Here is a 20,332-nt window from a genome sequence, read left to right as displayed (position 1 = left end):
CAGAGTCTCTTCTGTCATCTATTTTGGTCTTCTCTTCTTTTGTTGTCTTTTTAGTGACCTCTTGCTTTCTTCATGAATGATGCTCTTGATGTCATACCACAATTCATCTGGTTTCGGGTCATTGGTGTTCAATGAATCAAATCTGTTATTTAGTTGGTCTCTAAATTCAGGAGAGATACATTCTAGATCATATTTTGGCTCTCATGGACTTGTTTTAATTGTCTTTAACTTCAAGTTGAACTTGTGTATCAGCAGTTGATATGCTGATGAGCAGTTCCATAATTAGCTCTTAGCCTAGTTTTGGCTGAAGATATTGAGCTTTTCCATCACCTCTTGCTATAGATGTAGTCAATCTGATTCCTGTGTGTTCCATCTGGTGAAGTCCACGTGTACAGCTGCTGTTTGTGTTGTTGATAAAAGGTGTTTGCAATGAATAAGTCATTGGTCTTGCAAAATTCTACCATGTGAGTTCCAGCATTATTTCTGTCACCAAGGCCAAATTTTCCAACTACTGGTGATTATTCTTTGTTTCCAACTTTTGCATTCCAGTCACCAGTGATAATTAACACATCTTGATTGCAAGTTCGGTCAATTTCCGACTGCAGAAGTTGATAAAAATCTTCAATTTCCTCATCTTTGGCTTTGGTGGTTGATGCATAAATTTGAATAATAGTCATATTAACTGGTCTTTCTTGTAGGCGTATGGATATTATCCTATCACTGACAGCATTGTACTTCAGTACAGATCTCGAAACATCTTTTGTGATGATGAATGCCACGCCATTCCTCTTTAAACTGTTATTCCCGGCATAGTAGATCATATGGTTGTCTGATTCAAAATGGCCAAAACCAGTCCATTTCAGCTCACTAATGCCTAGGATATCAATCTTTATGCGTTCCATTTCATTTTTGACAACTTCCAATTTTCCTAGATTCATACTTCGTACATTCCATGTTCCAATTATTAATGGATGTTTGCTGCTGTTTCTCCACAATTTGAGTGGTGCTATGCCAGCAAATGGAGGTCTCGAAATCTTTACCTTACCCATATAAGTAAGGCTGATTTTACTCTGATAATGCAGCTCTTTCCTAGTCCTACTTTGAGAGCTTTCTAAGCTAAGTGACTCATCTTCCTTCTCTGTATTGGACAATGTTTCTGGACTATTTATAAATTTGCTCAGTAATGTATTAGACAGTGTTTCTCTGCTATGCATAAGGTGTTCCCTGGCCAATTCTTTGAGATCTGGATGGCCTCCTCCTTCTTCCTAGTCTGTCTCAGTCTGCAAACTGAGCTGATACCTGTGCAACAGGTGCACCCCACTGGGTTTGAAACACCAGTGGCACAGCCTCAAGACTCACAGCAACACGTCACCACAGGAGGACAAACCAACAGACAAGTTTGTCTCCCTTAGCTGTTGGAAACCCCTCCAACCACCCTTAGCTACTAAGACTTAGACCTAGAGTCGGAATCTGAATTTTACCATGATCCCCAAGTGATCTGAATGCACATTAAATTTTGAGAGTCACTATTTTACGTATCTTATCTGCTCTTTTTATTTTTTCATCTTTCTGTGGTTCATTTTGGATACTTTCTTCTGACCTATCTTCCAGTTTACTGATTATCTCTTCAGTGGTGTGTAGTTTGTTATTAAACTCATCTATTGAGTTCTTAATTTTAAGTGTTTGTATTTTTTTGTTCTAGAATTTCCATTGGATAGTGTCCAATTCTCTGTTGAAATGTCTTGATTTTTATTTCCTTGGCCATTTTAAGCATAATTTTAATTTGTATTTGATAAAAACCCATATTTTGAATCCTTGTGGGTCTGTTTCTTTTCTCCTGCTGGTGTTTGCTATTTTTATCATATGCCAGGCATAGCATTTACAAAACTATTTGTAGAAATAATTTAAGGCCTAAGATGATGTTATTTTCCTAAAGAGAGGATTCACATTTGCTTTCGATAGGCACTTGGGAATACTAGCAATCTAGGGCCACCTCAATCTAATCTCCAGGACTGAGATGACTTGAAGCTTAGCTGTTTACTTTTTGCTCATGACTCTTACAGAATGTTGTTCTTCAGAGTCTCAACTCAAAATGAGGCGTTTCACTAGACAGACCTACACACTCCGGCAGACTCTGTCCTCCACTCCCTGTCTTTCTAGTGCTGCTCAGCCTCTCAGCAACTTCCCCCGGGCTCAGCAAATGTCCCCATGGGAAAGTTTCTCCAAATGCCAGGCTCACCTCTTGGGCTTTTATTCTCTCTTGGATAATGGCCCAGTAATTCTTCACTCTCTTGTTAGCTCTCTGATACCTTCAAGCAGGTATTTAAAAATTTTATCCAGACTTCCTAGCTGTCCTCCAGAAAAAGAAGAGTGGGTTTGAGTTACCTACACTGCTATTACTGGCAATGGAAATGGAAATCCTCTGACAGGTTTCTCTAATCCTGCACACCTCCCTTACCCTTTATTCTCTTTGCTGTTACCCTAGTACAGACCTTCCTCACCTCTGCCTAGTTGCCCACAGGCTGTAACAGTTCTCTCTGACATCAGTATTTATCCCATTTCCCTCCCTGCTATCAGTCCTCCACATTCTGCAAGAGTTACCTTCCTAAAGCCTAGTCATGCCTCTTTCTTAGTTAAAGGTCTGTACAGTAGTCTAAAATCTGACTAAACTTTGTGTTCTGAAGTTATGTTGCTTGGTTTGTTACATAGGAAGGTAAGGAATAGGCAAGACATTTTTGTAGCTCATGAACTGAGTCCAGCCAAGTAAGCCTCAAAACAAACACAGACTGAAAATCTGGACTTAGTAAATGATCTTGAATATATATGTTTGCTTTTCCCCTTTTATTTCTTTTGCTTTTCTCTATTTCCTGACGATTTTTTTTCCCTTTGGGAAAATGCAAAATTCTGAGGGGGATGGGTGGGGAGCCACAATTATGTTTAGATTAGGTTATTTGCCCAAGGTTGTACAGTAGAGCTGGGATTAGAACATAGACCTGTCTGCTTCCCAAGCCAGATGAGTAGTAACTGGAATGAGTGCAACCTACAAACTGGGGAAACCTGGTGGAGGTAGGAGTAGGATAGCAGGCACAGTTGTCTGCCTACTGAACAGTCATTCCTTCCTACTCCTTGAAAATAGAGCCTCAGTTTGGCTTGAGTATCCATTCACCTCCAAACTTCAGGGAAAGTTGTCCCCATCACCTATCTCAGAAGATGTGTCATTTTTAGGCTAAGGCAGTCATGATGATACCATTCCTCTTCAGTGATGGGCTTAGGAAAAGGCATGTGATTCCAGTCTGGCCAATGGGAAATGAGAGTAATCAGTTTGGTGGTTTCTGGGAAATGTTTCTTTCACTCCCAAGACAGGCCTACATATAAGAAGAGACTTCCTCTTCCCATTCTAAACTTTATCTTGCCTGGTTGTAGGGACTGGAGATGAAGCCATGTTGAAATCACAAGGGGAAGAACAGCTGACACAAAGAGGATGGCAGAGCAGAAAGACGGGGACGACTGAGTTAACCAACCGTGGAGCTGCCCTAATTCAGTGCTTCTTGTTATGTGTGATAATAAATGTCCTTATTTCTTAAAACTTTTAAAATTGGCTTTGTTACTATTCACAACCAAAAGCTTCCTAACTGATACAAGTAATATGACAGAAAATTTAGAGGATGTGGAGACAAGAAAGTCTGTTAGCTAAGTGATCTATTAGCTAAGTGACCTTCTGCAAATTGATTTTGCTTTCTAAGTCTCAGTTCTTACCTGTAATATGGAAATAACTCTCAGTTCCTAGGGTTATTAGGAAGGTTAAATCCTGCTTATGAAAGCACATTATACTTTGTGAAGCTATGACTGCTGTTTTGGATGAAGTCTTATCTGACATCAGATTCTTTCCTGTCTAGGCTTCCTTTCAGGGGTCACAGATTCCCCCAGGGGCACCTGAGTATACTGGAAGTGTTATTTCCCTGCCAGCATCTTGGCAGTCGTTAAGCAACATTTGCTAGTATTTGACATTTTAGAAAGGATTTTACAGCCATCTTGCTTCTTGCAACAACTATTCCCATTTTATGAAGAAGAACTGAGGTTCAGAGAGGCTAAGTGACTTGCCCAAGGTCAGTCAGCCAATAAATGAAAGGACTGGAACTTGTATGCACTTCTGCTGGATTTACCAGTGCCCTTTCCCTTCTGCGCAGCTGCCTCTTTAAAATGATCACGACTTCCTTGGGACATTGGCTCCTGCCTGCTTTTCCTTCCCGTATGTGCCTTCATTAGCTTTTGAGGGTGAAGGGCTAGAAGCTCCGTGTAGTGGGGGAAGGGGCTCTTAGAGCTACGGATTCTCTCATGGACCCTCACATTAGTCAGTGAAGCATGTTTATGGCTAAGGCCCTGCATCAGAGTAGTAGGCAAGAAATCTGGGGCCCAAAGAGTTCATTTCTAAAGGCCAGGAAGGGGGTCTATGTGTGTGTGCCTGGCCTCAGGTGGGGCCAGGCTCAGAGTGCCACCAGCTCCATGCAAGAGCAATGACTCTACCTATAGCTGTCCCAAGGAGCCTTGATTTAATGCCAAGAAAAGTAGGGCAGGAAGCTTGCTTAATATTTCATTGCTCAGAGCTTGAGGAAGGGGCTGATGGAAAAGGAGGGATTCAGGAAGAGTGGGACTCATTAAGCTGAGCTGGGAGTCCATCTGGTCACTGAACACTGGGCTGCACTGGGACTGTCTCCACCATCACTCCTGACCTGAGTAGCTTCTTTTCAACTCCTCTAACCCTTCTGCCAAATTATGTGGGCTGAACCAAGACAACAGGTCTCCAAGTCCCTTGAAATGACTGAGGCTGAGTAAGAGGAAACCACAATGCCATGATGACCACCATAATGGCTATTAAGTGTCCACTGTGTGCCAGTCACTTCTCATAGAAACCAACTCTTCCCCTACTTAGAGTACCTCGTTCAGATAATTTTAAAAAACCCACCAAGTGATGCAGTTGGGGTGGCAAAAGAAGAAGAAGGGCTGGAAGCAGAATCCCAGAGTTGCACAAAGAGCCCCAGTGAGCACCCCTCACACACAGCCCTCCTCCTGGGCATCATGTTCTATGTGAATGGTGCCCTCTGGAGTTGTACAAGTCCCTTTGCCATTTTTGTTCTCTCCCAGGTTGATTCTGCTTCCCACGTGTCCCCATCTCCACTCTTGAGGTTTGTCTCTCTACCTCTGGATTTCCTGTGGTCCTGCTCCCACGAGTAAGGGGGCACATCCTACTATCCTCACTGAGAGCCCTTCCAGCACACCAGAGTCCAGGGACTGGCCCATGGTGGGGCTTCTGTAAAGTGACCACCAAGTCCCTGGCCCAGTTTGCGCTCCTGCGTTCCCCCTATCCTAACATCTTTATTCAGGGAAACTGGGTTAAACCTTGCAAACGAGCCCAAGCCCATTGCCATCGAGTTGATTGTAACTCATAGCAACCCTATAGGATAGAGGAGAACTGCCCCATAGGGTTGCCAAGGCTGTAAATCATTATGGAAGCAGACTGGCTCATCATTCTCTTGTGGAGTAGCTGGTGGGTTCAAAACACTGAACTTTTGGTTAGCAGTCAAATGCCTTAAACAGTGCATCCCCAGAGCTCTTTTGCAAGGTAGCAGATGACAAAGTAAGGATTGTTGGAGCAAGGGCAGAAGGATAGGGTATGCCTAGCCTCGGACCTAGTGTTGCACAGGGATGGTTATAGCTGCTTATATGTTTATGCATAAGTCCCAGGGCACAGTAAACTGTGTCCTCAAAGCACAGCACAGCCATCCACTGGCTTAAAGGGACAGACAGTGCTCTGCCCTCACTCTTACTCCTGGAGTAGGAGACTGATCAGCCACAGATTCTTGGGAAAGCCTGCGTCTGGGGGTTGAGGGCAGACCAAGCCTGGGGGCGAGGACTCACCATCCTCCTTGGTCTGGATGTAGAGCACGCTGCTGCGCACGCCGTCCCCAGCCTGGGTGTAGGCCAGCACCTGGACGCTGTAGTTGGTGAATTTCTCCATGCCACGCAGCTCCACCCGCTCCCGCGTGGTAGTGATGTTCTGCATCTCGCCCCACTCTGCAGGAGACAAGTGGCCTCTGAGTGCAGCCCAGCCTGCCCATGCCATGGCCCTCCTACTGCTGCCCCTCTGTCTAGCCCAGGCTCCAGGTAGGCTTACTTCACTGGAATCAGACCTTGACCCTATGGTGGTGGGACAAGGGAACACTCCACCTCAAGGTACACGGAAGTAGATTTGGGGCCCTCTTCCTAGGCCATGTCTCCCCATGTGGCCCAAGAAAGGTGAAGGGCAAATGCTGGTTTGATTCTAGCCCCCAACTGACCTTGAAGCAACTTCAACTTGATATTTACCCTTTAGAATACCTCCCTTCCTTCAAGCAGCATTCTCCCTTGGGGATGACTCCTGCCTGGATAAGGCTGCCTCCCTGCACCTGACTGCTCCCTAACTAGCACTCTTAGTGTAAGGGGACATGCAACCCATCTGCCTTTTCCCCGCCAGTGAGGACACTTGGCCGTTCCCTGCAGAACCTGCATGGAAAACTGGGTGAGGCTGGTAGAGCTGAGAAGGGCTGGGCTATTCCCCAAGATCAGTGATCGTCCACCATCCTGGTCTGCCAAGGAGCTTTTTCTAGACTCTAAAGAGCTTAGGGAGAGGGTGCCATGAGAGGCCAGAGTCTTAGAGGAAGGAAAAGAGACAGGCTCTTGAGCGAACACCCTCTGACTGGGACTACTGGGCCTTCAGAAAGTCAGACCCAGACACTGGCTGAGTACAGGCCTCATCCTAGCTGGCGACTGGGTGTGGGCAAAAGGCCCAAGGCAGAGGCCTGGCCAGGGGAGGGTAGCAATCTTCTGGGGTTCAGGGGTGGACAGATTAAGGGGACTCCATGTCAGTGCAAGGGGACCCTCAGAGGCCTGAACAGCAGGCTTTCCTTTACCAGAGGGTCCAGAACTGGGTAGGCCTGTCCATATCAGGAGCCCCAGAAAGACCCAGGCTGAATGAAGTGTGACCAGTAGTCCAGGTGGTCTTTGAGATTAAAGGGACAGATGCCTTCTTTGTCGGAAAGGCAGTGCTGGGGAAGCATACAGCCTTATAAAAGAGGAATCCAGTTGTGCGAAAATGAGGATCACCTCCTACCTGGCCCACCACAAACGTGAATGCGGCAAGGCCATATTTGAAGTAGCATGGGTGGCATCTCAGAGCATGAGAACACAGGAGGCCATCACAGACAAAAACCCTGGGCTGGAGGCCTCTGCACTTTTTCTAAGAGGCAGTGGAGGAGGTGACAAGAAAGACACCTCCTGGTGGCAGTGAGAATGAGCAGAGCAGAACCCAGGTGGGAAGGGCATGACCACAGCTCTGGAGAGGTGACTGTGAACTGGATTCCTATACCCTCCAGGAAAGGAGAGGGGGCCATAGAGAACAGTAGTGGGAAGCTTAGGCTCAGGATGTTGTTGTTATGTGCCACTCAGGATAGGCAGACCCATTTTAGCCTTTTATGGTCCCTCCGTAGAACACTTCCATAGTTTGGGATGTCAAAGGTTTGCATGGACTTCAGGCTTTCTGGTCACTGCAGGGTCTTTTGTGTACACAAGCTGGCAGGACCTGGAATGCTTGTAGGGGAACTATGCAAACCTGTTTGGACCAATATATCCCATGGGAAGGAAGACGCTTAGGAGTTTGGGCCATTGTGTCAGGTATTCTCCATCTGCCATCCCTGTCCCCTAGGTTCACTGTCTGTTCTTTTTTGCCCTGTTTTAGGCCTGGGAGGTTGATCTTCACAGAGTGCACAACTGGCTTCCACTGAAGCCTGTCTTTGGTTGGGTTTGGCCAAGGGGAGGCTCTTACCAGTTCTAGTAACTCTGCTTCCTTCTCTGGTCCCTTTAGGCCTAGGTAATGATGGCTTTTTGCTGTTGTTAGTTCCAGTGGAGTACATTCTCCTCCACCCTCCTCTGAAGGTCATCCCTCCATTAAACTCCTTTCAGTTGCCCCATTTGAATGTTTCAACTATTTCCTGTTGGGCCCCTAGCTGATACAGTCACCAAAGACTATTATCACCACATTAAATTAGAAAAGCAAATATGTCCCCATCACATTCTAAATGACTCCCAAATACACTGTTGTCTTGGATGTCCTAGCTGGGTATCTCCTTCCCACCCTCACTGGAGAGGTGAGCACAAATAGCATCACTCACCTTTGCCCCTGGATCTGGCCCAAAGGGTCATGTGTGAATGGATCCCACTCTCTAACTATCTCCTGGTTCTCATACCGTCATTGCTCCACTTGTGGGCCACCACATGTGGATAAGAGGAGGGCTGTACTTTCACTGGACATGTCATGGGAAGATGCTGAGCCCTGACTAAGCCTGGAAGCCGACCCCCAGCCACTCTGTGCTGATCGCCCTGAGTCCCAGCCCTCACTCCCTGCAGACTCACCCCCATCAACGTAGAGTGACCAGAAGATGACCCGATAACCTTTGAGGACACCATTGAGAGTGCTGCGTGGGGGCTCCGACCAGGAGATGACAGCCACGTCTGAAGTGATGGACAGGGCCCGGACGTTCTCAGGGGGCTGGCTGGGCACTGCATGGGGCAGGGGTGGGTACCAGAGTCCAGTCAGGTAGAGAGGTAAGGAATTGCACGTATCATAAGGGTTTCAGGTGGGGCTCTGCTGTCCGGCCAGAGGAACTCCAGGATAGACATGGGGAAGACATCCTGAGTCCATCAATTATAAGAACAGGGGCTGGATCTAGATGGGTCTCTCCTCATCCAGAGCAAAGAAGAACAAAGAAAACCAAAGATGCATGGAAACAATTAGTCCAAGGAACTGGTATACCATGGAATCCTCAGCCTATAGACTATGAGACAAGAAGAACTAGATGGTGCCTGGCTACCAATGTCAACCACTTGGAGGTGGATCTATGTAGGAGATCATAGATAGAGTAGGAGAACAATGTGGAACAAAACTCAAAATAATAAAAAAAAAAAAAAGGGACCAGTTTTGCTGGTCTAATAGAGCCTGGTAGAACCCCTGAGACTATGGCCCCGAGCTGCCTTTCCAGTCTGGAGCTGAATCCACTCCTGTGGCTTCCAGACAAACAAAAGACAGGCATATGGGCTGAACATTTACATTAGGTAGACACAATCCTTCCTTGGGGAGATCAATCATGGGAGAATAGAAGGGCTGTGTATGTACAGGGAGACAGCTTGGGGGGGCAGGAGTGCATGGAAAGGAAGGACACAGGGAAGAGGTGGCTATGTGGAGGAAGTGGGAGGAGAGCTGTTGCATTGTGGGAGACTGCAGTCAATGTCATGAGACAAAGTGTATGTGAACTACTGTATGGGAGATGAATTTATTCTGTAAACTTTCAACCAAATCACAAAATTAAAAAAAAAAAAAAAAAAAAAAAAAGAGTAGGGGCTGGGAGACCAGGAAAGTGGACAAAGTCTCCTCTCCTGAAGATGTGATGTTCTTTGCTCTTTGGGCTGCACACTCCTGGTTCTGGCTAAGTGTTCTGGGTAGAAGGTGGTGAACTTGGAGCATGAGCCCTCCTTGGGAAGTCACCAGTGGGCCTCCACAGCTCCAGGGACCCACTTCTATTGAACACAACATAACCTGGAAGACTAGTAGTCTGACCTGGAGTAGTTGTAGTCATTATTAAGAGGGCAGTAGGGATTCAGTGGTAGAATTCTCTCCTTCTGTGTGCGAGACCAGGGTTCGATTCCCAGCCAATGAACTTCATGCACAGCCACCACCATTTATCAGTGGAGGCTTGCATTTTGCTATGTTACTGAACCATGATTTCAGTGGAACTTCTAGACTAAAATGGACTAGGAAGAAAAAGCTGGTGATCTATTTCTGAAAACCAGCCAATAAAAACCCTTTGGATGGCTCACACTAGTCTGATCTTCAACTAATCATGTGGATGGCAGATTGTACATGGACTTTCCGTGGGTCCAGACCAACTTGATGGCAGCTAACGACAACAAAGTCTTATTCAAAGGCTGTCCACCTCTCTGTGTCATTTGACTAGAGTATCTGAGCTGAGGCCTGACTCTTGGTATTCTTGTATCCTTACGTCAAGCTGCAGGGAAGGGGGAGAAAAGGGGGAAGTGAAAGGGAGAAGAGTTTCCACTGAGGCCTTCAGGACTTCCAGGACCATTACCAATTCCTGCCCTGTCCCTGAACATGAACATACCAAAAGGCCTGGGATAATGGGAAAATACTCTCCTGGACCAACTTAGGGGGCCTATGCTGCCTTTAACCTTCTCCCTCTGAGAGTGATCTTTGTGCTTAACATAAATGCCACCCTCATGGGTTGGCTCAGGTGCAGGTGCCCTTTCTAAGATGACAGATGGCAGGGACACCAGGTCTCAGCATCCACCTCAGCTAGAGAGAATTTGGTGGCATGTCCTGCTGGGTTCCGAGGAGCCAGGGACAAAGGGGAAGACCAGGTCTGTTTTGCTCTGAATGGGAGAAAGAAGGCACATGCTGGATGCAAGGTAATTAGATCCCGTTGCCCCACAAGAGGCAACTCTAATTTTTACGAGCATTTAAATGATAATACATCATCCTAACAATCCTCTTTGAGAATGATAATTGTTTCATATTACTTAGGTGTAAAAATATAAGCACCATGTAATTAGGGACCCAGTGTAATAAACTAATACAGATCGCCCGTTCGAACAAAATGAAGGTAATATAATTATGAAAAAGACACTATTGCTAAAGCAGGGGCCCTTGAATACCCCAGGAGGAGTGCTAATATTGCCAGGAAACGATCAGGATCTGACAGGCTAACGAGGGCCTTAATTAAGTATGAAAAACTGCTGAGCAAATGCTGCTGGAAACTTTCTTCCCCCTCTCCTCTTTGCTTTTGAAAATGACTCCATGGTCCATGCTGATCTGTCCCTGCTGGGAATTCCAGAACTCCCCTGCTAAGCAAAGGAGGTGGTACTCTGACGGAGGTCAGAGGTGGGGCCTGGCCTGGCTCTTTCCTGGCATGGCCTGGGGTAGAGGGAGCTCAGTGTAGGTCAGGTATGCTGGCAGGCTCAGGACACCTGTTCCATTTGCCTTCTCAGAGCATCCTGTATCTGTGTTACTTCTTCCAGTGTCCAGACTTGCTCCCAAGCAAAAGGTAACAACAGGGTGAAGTACAAAGAGTATGCAATTTGGAGCCAGTCCTGGACTTAGTTATTAGACAGGTGATTCTGGGCAGGCTATTTGGCTTTCGGGAGCCCTGTCTTGCCCTTATGGATAACGAACTAGCTGTCAGTGCTGTGGTTCTCTCAAAGATGCACCCTGGACCAGCAGCATCAGCATCATCTGGGAGCTAATTATAAATGAAAATATTTGACCCAAGTCTGGGCGGTGGGGCCCAGTAGTCTGTGGTTAACCTCTTTTCAGGAGATTCTGATGTACTGTCAAGGTTTGACAGCCACTGTGTTGGGATTAACTATATACCAAGAGGGGAAGGCTGATCTTCCACAATCTTGTGGCCCGAGTAAGGGTAAATAAGGGCCTTGGGCCAGGGGAGGTGGACTGGCTGCAGGATAGCTCTGGTACCTGCCACCCCAGCCTCTCCATACCTCTCTGCTTTCTATGCCATTCCTTCTTTTTGTGTTTACCCTTTTCCCCAGATGCCCAGCACTCTGGAGCTACTAAAAGCCCAGATTGTGCCCCAAGGGAATTAAATCCAAATTCTGGAATGAAGCCTGGGCATCAGTCTTTTCAAAGCACCCAGACAATCCCAATTTATACCCCAAGTTAAATACCACTTGTATAAGCTAAAAGATCTCTGGTAGTGCAGTGATTAAGTGCTTAGCTGGTAACTTAAAGGTTGGCAGTTCGAACCCACCAGCCACTCCATGGGAGAAAGATGTGGCAGTCTGCTTCTGTAAAGACTGCAGCCTTGGAAACCCTATGAGGCAGTTCTACTCTGTCCTATGGGGTCACTATGAGTCAAAACTGACTTGATGGCAACAGGTTTGGTATGGGGTGTTTCTGATCTGATGTGTCCTCCTTCCCAAGGGTGTCAGCTTTGGCAGAGAGGATGAGGTTTCTGCTGGAGGACTATGGGTATTCTAATGAGCCATGGGCAGAGGCACTATATCCCTTAGGTAGTCAGTTGGGGCAGGAGTAGGCAGGCTCCAACTCAGTGGCCGGTTTTAATCTCAGACCCTGGTTTTGAGTTGAAGCATCAAGAAAGAAGCTTAGGAAGATGGTGTGCTATTTCTTTATTCTGTTTTTTGGGGGGCTGCAATCAGCCTAGCCTCAGTTCCACCTGTCACAGGCTCAGGTATCAGCTGGCATCTTCTCTGTATTTGGAGAACAGGCATGTTCTTGCTTCACCCTAAGCTTCCCCTGGAAAAACTGGGGCCTCTTAATTTACTGATCATAGCTGGGAATCTTTTCTAGTCATCAAAGAATAAAGTTCTACAAATTGAGCTCTATATCCTCTATGATATGAGCCTTGGGATTTCTGAACTCCACAGTCTCATCTCAAGTCCCTAAAACAGATGGTGGGAGGGTCCAAACCAGAAGTACTAAGATAACTTGGCTTCTCCTCTTTTCCTAGCCTGGAAGTTGTAAGGGAGGGAAACAGGACTCAGGGCACAGAGGAAAGAGCTAGGGTCAGAGAGCTGAGTTAGGGCACCAGGAAGAGGGCAGAAGAGAGGTTCATGGTGAAGGAGGACAAAGAAGAAGGCAGAGGGAAAACTGTGGATGGAGAGGACTGGCAGACAAACAAGTGCTCAGATAGGCCAACAGATAGTGGATGGATAGAGTTAAATGGATGAAGAGACCCAGTATGTTGAGTGGGGCCAGTGGGCAAGAGGAGAGGGAAGTGATCCAGGGGGCCTGTATGGACCACTGGACCAAGATGGGGCCCAGGAGAGGGTGGACCACAGGTCTGTGCCTCATTTATGCTGCTGGTATCCTCACCATCCTCCAGAGTGGTGGCATTGATCTCACTGGAGGAGGGCCCTGTGCCAGCCCGATTGAAGGCCTGGACCACCACCCCATACTGGGCAAACTTCTTGAGGTTGTCCAGGGTGTAGACCTCATTGTCCCCAGTGGCCTTCATCTCCACGATGCTGTATTGCCCATTGCTGCCGGGGCTATTCTCTCGGTAGCCAATCTGGTAGCCTCGGATGACACCATTCTGCAGTTCCTTCTTGGGTGCCTGTAAGGATGGAAGGGCACAATGACACTTCAGGTCTCTGCACTCTGAGATGATGCACTTCAACCCAGAATCAGACCACGTCACTCCATGCTCCCATCCCTCAATGGTTCCCGTGCCACTTGGAGTGAAAGTCAAAGTCCTTATAGTGGCCACATGGCATGGTTAGTCTGGCTCGCCATTGCCTCTTGGGCCCAGTTCCCTTCTCTCCCTGCTTCCTATGCTCCACCCACACTGGCCTCTTTGCTGATCCTTGACCATACAGGGCAAACTCCTGTCTTGTGGAGGGATATTTTTTCCCTGGATAGTCACACAACTTACCTTTCTACTGTGTCCTGCCCTTCCTGAGATGTCACTTTCTTAATGAGTCTTCCTTAAGCTTCTCTTATAAGATTGCTTCTGCCTTCTGCCTTGTACTCCTCATTTTCTTCCATACCACTTAACATCATCTGACATTTGACATATTTTACTTGTGTGCCCTATCTGCCCCCATTAGAATATAAGTGCTGTGAGTGCAAGTTTGTCTGTCTAGAATAGTCAGGGTTTAGAAATGTGTCTGGTGTATAGGAGGCCCTCAACACACATTTATTGAATGAATGAATGAATGCATGTGCATATCATCTGCCATGTATTCAGGGGTCTGGGAGAAATGGAAGAACAGACAAAAAAGAAGCCAGTTGGAGAGGGGTCTGAATAAAAGAAAAGAGTGTCTTGACTGGTTGGATGGCCTGACATTGTGGCCAGGGACTGGGCTGCAGTGAGAGTGGGAGACCCACAGCTAGCCCATAGATGGAGATGGGCAGGGATGTGGAGGTGAAAGGGGGCATTTGGGGGCCTCGGTTGGGCCAGCAGGAAGTAAAGGACAGGTCCCAGTCAACTAGGGGCATCAGTCTGGAGGATGGAAAGCATACTTTCACCCCCAAGTTCGACTCTGACACACATCAAGACACATATAAGCAAGACATCCTTGCAGAGCAAACAATGACCCATCAACACTCATCTATACATGTTCACATGTCTGTGCGTGCACACACACACACTCACACAGAGTCCCGATATGTCTGTTCACATCCAGAACCACTCCCACACACAAATCCAGACACATCAGAGCAAACATCCTAATTCACACACCTGCCCCAATCAGCTATAAAGACTAGGCCTGGCTTTCTGTAAATGGAGCGGGAGCACCCACCCCAGCATACATGAAAATAGCTTGAATCAGGGTCTTAAAAACAATGAAGTTAATTTAAAAACCCACCTTTTTATTGTACTAAAAAATAGTGAGATCAAGTACAATTAAGTTAGTAAAACAGCCTTGCTTTTTTTTCTTTTTAATTCAATGAGTGCTTTAAATGAACTGCATTTTTAAGCTCACTGTTAAGTCAATAAAACGAAGTTTTTAATTTAACATAATTGTTTTGAAGTCACTAAATAGGTGTGTGTACGTGTGTGTGTTTAATTGACTTGAATTTTGTTAATGCCTGTGTAACGTTTCTCTCTGTACTTGGGCAGTCCTGTCTGCTTATTTCTAAGTGGGCAAACTTCTGCATTTGAGTCTTGTATCTGCACATATACGCCTCCACATTCTCTCTCTCTCACACACAGAGACTTCCATTATAGACACAGCACATATATCATCAAGAGCCAGATATAGGTCTTCACAATGATACCTGCTCTCACATTACATGCACACATGCCCACACTGACACACACTTTGATGTTCACATGACACACGGGATTACATGCCCAGAGATATCCCTATCCTAATACACACCTGTGTGCATCACCCCACCTTCATTCCCATCTAGATATAATGACAGAGGCCTTGGGTAGGCATCCAGGCACACCTTGACACCAAAAAAAAAAAAAAAAAAACAACTCAAAACAAACCTCAGCCCAACCCACTGTCATTGAATCAATTCTGACTCAGGGAAACCCATGTGTGACAGAGTAGAACTGCTCCATAGTGTTCTCCTGGCTGTAATCTTTACAGAGACAGATCACCAGACCCTTCTTCCATGGCACTGCTAGGTAGGTTCGAACCTCTAACCTTTAGCTTATTAGTTGAGCGCAAACTGTGCCATCCAGGGCTCTTCACTCTGACAAGATCTGTATAAATATGTGAATATATATGTATCTGTTTCAGGGTGTGTCACCCTGAATATGTGTCACCTGATACAGATATACACATATTCACAAATTCATACAAATCTTGACAGATTCTTTCTCCTCCCATCCTCTCCTTGTCTTTTTCTCCCCTTCCTTTTCTTCTTCTCTATTCCCCCACCTTCCCCAAATAGGCACATTCAGGATTTAAATCAATCTTAACAATATTTCTCTGAAGCATTAAGAAATCAATAGGGCTGATTGCAAATTTATGTCATAAAGCAGGAGTGATCCATCTCGCAGAAAGAGTCTTAAAATGAAGTGACTTATCTTTCAAGTGAATCTTTATTTTTCATTAATCTGTTTCTCGGTGTTAAAAAAAAAAATCCCCTGAGAAGTCAGCCCAAAATTTATTGACTGGCTGGTTCATTCTGAAGTTCTAACTTTCTAATCAGTTTTATTTTTCATTATGAGACTTTGGAGAAATAAATCTGATTCTAAATTTTTATCGACCTCCAGGTTGGGGCTCTGTAGCCAAACGTCCCACCGTTTTACCTATTTGTTCATCTCCCACTCCACCTCCTAGCTCTCTCATAGTATGCCTAACAAATGGGTTTGGAACCAGACTTGGAGATTGGCTATGGGCATCACCCACAGCTCATAAGGAAGCCCTGGAGTCTAGATCTGCACCTGGAAGGAAAGCATGGCTCCAGGTACCTTATAGATGGGCTGGCCCCCGGGACCAACTGCCTCTTCCTTTTTTCTCCTAGTCATTTTTCTAGGGAAGGAAGGAACCAGGCTGTGTGCAAGTACATATGTGTGTGTGTGTGTGCATGTGTATAGTGTAACACATGTGTGTGGGGTGTGATGTGGGGTATGTGTGAGTGTAGTGTGGCATATATGATTGTGGTGTGGTGTGTGTAAGCATAGTGTGATGTACTATGTTATGTGTGAGCATAGTGTGCTGTTATGTGTGTGGTGTGGTATATGTGTATGTGTGTGTGTGCATGTATGTGCATTCTTCTGATGGAAACATCATTAGACCTTTGTGAATCTCACCCATTCTCATCTTCATGAAGAGCCCAGAAGGAGGAATAAAGCAGCTGGGCTGATAGGTCAGGAGCTGGAATCAGAAAATGATCTTAGACATTTGCTTGTGGATGAAGGTGAGGCAACTCCCAAAGTTCCAGTGCTCAGATGGAGAAAGCTCCGAGAAGAAAGGCAGGGATGGACCCCAAGAAAGCTCTCTGTTCTGGAACTCTGTGCATGAGCTATAGTGGCGAGACTGGCACTGGACTCCAGACTGTGAGCATTTCAGTGCTACATTTGTCACAACTTGGATATCCATGGACAAATCACCCACACTTTTGCATCCATGACCCCCTCTGGCAGATGGGAATAAAAACACCTCTTCTGACCACCCCACAGGAATGGTGAGAGGTCAGATGAGTTGGTGTGAGAGACAGTACTTGGAGCATGGAAAACTCAGTGCCACAGGAAGTTGTCAGTATGGTCAGTTCTTCCATTCCACGGCATGGATATGGCTTTAGGGCCAGAGTTCCCAGGAAAGCATGTCTTTGTCCTATTCAAGGCTATTCTGATCTGTTTCCCTGTTCAGCTGTGGATCTTCTCTAAGATTTTCCTTAAGCAACCCCCTCGATCTTACAAATCTTTGCTCCTTAGAAATGACTAAAGCACAAAGTAGTCTGTTTTCTCTACACCAACATCACCCCCTTGCCCATGAGAGGTAGAGAGGGTGGTTATTTTCATTCTGATTTTATAGATGAGGAAACAGAGACCAAAGAGATCAAGGCTCCTGCCAAGGCTTACCACACTCATGTTCACTGCAGCACTACTCACAACAGCAAAGAGATAGAACCGGCCTAAGTGCCCATCAACAGAGGAATGGATAACCTAAGTATGGTTTATAAACATAAAGGATGGGGTATCACATAACCCTCACTCTCAGCTCCAGTCACTGGGCCCTGACTATGGTGGGACCTCACTCTAGTCCCATCCCTGTACTGGCATCTCTGAACTTTGCACAAAGTCAAATCTAATTCTTGATCTAACACAATATGTGGGATTTGGGGGACAGGCCAGTGTGGTGATAATACCATCTAACCTTGTAATTACACAATTCTTTGTCCAGCCCAACTGCAGACCTCTATCAAAGAGCCAGGATGGAGAGCAAAGTGGGGATTGGTGGGTGAACCTGCCCCTTTAGCCATTTCTCCATCCACCCCTCAGACCTCGCTGAGTTTGGCAGAACACAGGTGTGGCCATTATGAGAAATCACAGAACAGGCAGCATGATAGAGGATTCACTCCTGGACTGAGGAAGGAGGAGGCAAAGAGGAATTTTCAGAGGGAATGCTTTCACCTTCACTTACCTTCCAGGTCACCTGGATGCTCTGTGAAGTCACTGGCTGCAAGGTGACATCCATGGGGGGCCCATCAGGAGCTGGAGGGAAGAAGCAATATTTATGAGTCAAATCTTAGAAGAAGAAAGAGCCCTGTGTCCTCCTCCCATCCTCCTGGGCTGGAGGACTGCTGGGGAGAAAAGAAAAGCCCATAAAGTGAGAAGACCAGAGAAGCTCAGTTTCAGGTCCTCTGACATGATTGTAGGGTTTCAATTTCTTCTTCATCCTCAATAATTTTCTGAAAGTGTAGCAAAAGATGACCATGAGATACCACTCCACAGTCAGCAGACTGGCAAAAGTTTTTAAAAGTTTGACAAAACCAAGTGCAGGCAAAGAGGTGGAGCAATGGGAATGCTTATGCACTGATCGAGAAGGAGCAAACTGGTTCAGCACTTTGGAAAACATTTTGGCATATTTTGTTAAAGGTAGAAGGATGCTGATCTGATGGCTCTGCAACTGTACACCTGGTTATATACCCAGAGAAATGCACTTGCCTGTGCACTAGCATACAGGCACAAGGATATACACAGCAGTATGCTTGTAATAGCCCCAAATGGTAAGCAACCTCAATGTCTACCTACAGCACAATGGATAAATAGGCTGACATATATTCATAAAATAGAACACTATGTATGCAGTTCTGAGCACACATCCGCTGTACTGCTGTACCAACAATGTGAATAAAGCTTGCAAAAAGAATACTGACTAAAGTAAGCAAGACTCAAAAGAATAGGTGAAGCATAATTTATGATTCCATTCCATTGGAAAACAGGAAAAACTGTATGGTTCAGGTGTATGGATACATGTGATATTAGTATGAAAAAGAGAAGCAAGAAAGTTAATAGCAAAGGACTGAACACACAACCTACAATTAGGGGAAAAAATTGGTAATGACATATCCAACAAGGGACCTATCTCTGAAACTTATAGAAAACTTCAACACCTCAACATCAAAAAGGCAAACAATCCAATTAAAAAATGGGCAGAGGACATGAACAGATACTTCACCAAAGAAGATATTCAAGCAGCCAACAAACACATGAAGAAATGCTTGTGATCATTAGCCATTAGAGAAATGCAAATCTGAACAACAATAAGATATCATCTCATCCCAGCAATAATAGCAAAGTTCAACAAGATAGAAAACAGCAAACTGGTAGGGGTGTGGAGACAGTGGAACACTGTCAGTGGGACTGTAAAATGGTGCAACCACTGTGGAAAATGGTATGGTGCTTCCTTGAAAAGTTGCAGATAAAAGTACTATTTGATCCAGCTATCCCACCACTAGGAATATATCTTAAAGAAGGGAGATCTGGGACACGAATAGATATATCCACACCTCATGTTCACTGCAACACTACTCACAACAGCAAAGAGATAGAAACGGCCTAAGTGCCCATCAACAGAGGAATGGATAACCTAAGTATGGTATATACACATAAAGGAAATGTATGCAATATTAAAGAATAATGAAGAATCCACAAATTACCTCATAATGTGGATGAACCTGGAGGACATTATGCTGAGTGAAGTAAGTCAATCACAGAAGGACAAATATCATATGAGCCCATTATTATAAAAAGTCAAGGAAAGGTTTATATAGGGAAGGAAATTTTCTTTGTTGGTTACCAGAGATGGGAGTGGAGAGCAGGGAAGATTGGTAGCTAGTTAAGAGACATGTATCGATTTGGGTGAAAGGAATAGCAATACAACAAAAGTGTGTGGCTAGCACAATATCACTAAGGAAAAGGAAGACATGGAAGGGTGCACAAGAGGTACAGACAACAAAGGTAATAATACTATTACATGCACAGTACTGCATTATCAGTAATAACAAACATTAGTCTATGGGTGGATACATAGGTAAGCAGGCAAGATGATCAGATATGGGTAGGTGAATGGGAATATACCCATGACCATATATAGATTTGGCAGACAATATTTCTATGTATATATTTGCACGGCATTATAAATCTTCATAAATAAATTATATAAATGCTCATATATATAATAGAGCTAACAGGGAGGCAAAGTTAAGATAACCTCTCAGCCACAACCAATCACCTTGAGGGAGTGAGTCACTGAGCCTGTGGGGTTGGGACTAGGTCATGGGGGATGTCAGCTCAATTGGCACAAGATAGTACACAAAAACATTGTTTCACATCCTTCTTTGGTGAGTAGTGACTAGGGTGTTAAAAGCTTGCTAGAGGTCATCTAAGACGCAACAACTGGTCTCCTCTCAACCAGAGCAAAGGATGAAGGAAATCAGGCACATAGAAACAATGTGTCTGATGTCATGGTTCATGGTAACCTCAGCCTACATGACCCTGAGACCAAAAGAACTAGGTGGTGCCCAGCTATCAATGCTAACCACTCAGTCAGGGATCAAAATCAGAGATCCTGGACAGATTGGGAGAAAAACGTGGAACAAAATTAAAAGACAAAAAGACCAGACCTCTAGTCTGATAGAACTGGTGAAACTTCTGACACTATGACTTCTAGTCACCTGTCAGGCCTAGAATTGAAGTCACTCCTATGGCTTAACTCTTAGCCAAACAACAGACAGGCCTATGGTCTGAAAAATTATACCAGAGAGATGCACTCCTTAGAACAA

At 45.4% G+C, this 20,332-nt stretch overlaps 1 protein-coding gene across 1 annotated transcript in view; it reads right to left on the bottom strand.

Moving 5' to 3' along the window:
- Positions 1–20,332, bottom strand: part of DSCAML1 (DS cell adhesion molecule like 1) — a 518,667-nt gene that overhangs the window by 31,750 nt on the left and 466,585 nt on the right. The window contains exons 19-22 of the mRNA XM_042780350.1: positions 17,689–17,759; positions 12,953–13,193; positions 8,446–8,592; positions 5,917–6,072 (exon numbers count right to left, since the gene is read on the bottom strand). Of these exons, the coding sequence (XP_042636284.1) occupies positions 5,917–6,072; positions 8,446–8,592; positions 12,953–13,193; positions 17,689–17,759 (615 nt within the window). The remainder of the gene's footprint in view (positions 1–5,916; positions 6,073–8,445; positions 8,593–12,952; positions 13,194–17,688; positions 17,760–20,332) is intronic.

The sequence above is a fragment of the Orycteropus afer genome, unplaced genomic scaffold, assembly GCF_000298275.1.
Source record: "Orycteropus afer afer isolate SDZICR_OR568_19922 unplaced genomic scaffold, OryAfe1.0 scaffold00036, whole genome shotgun sequence".
Lineage (NCBI taxonomy): Eukaryota > Metazoa > Chordata > Mammalia > Tubulidentata > Orycteropodidae > Orycteropus > Orycteropus afer.
The sequence above is the reverse complement of the archived record's forward strand: the minus strand, read 5'-3'. Positions and strand labels throughout refer to the sequence as shown.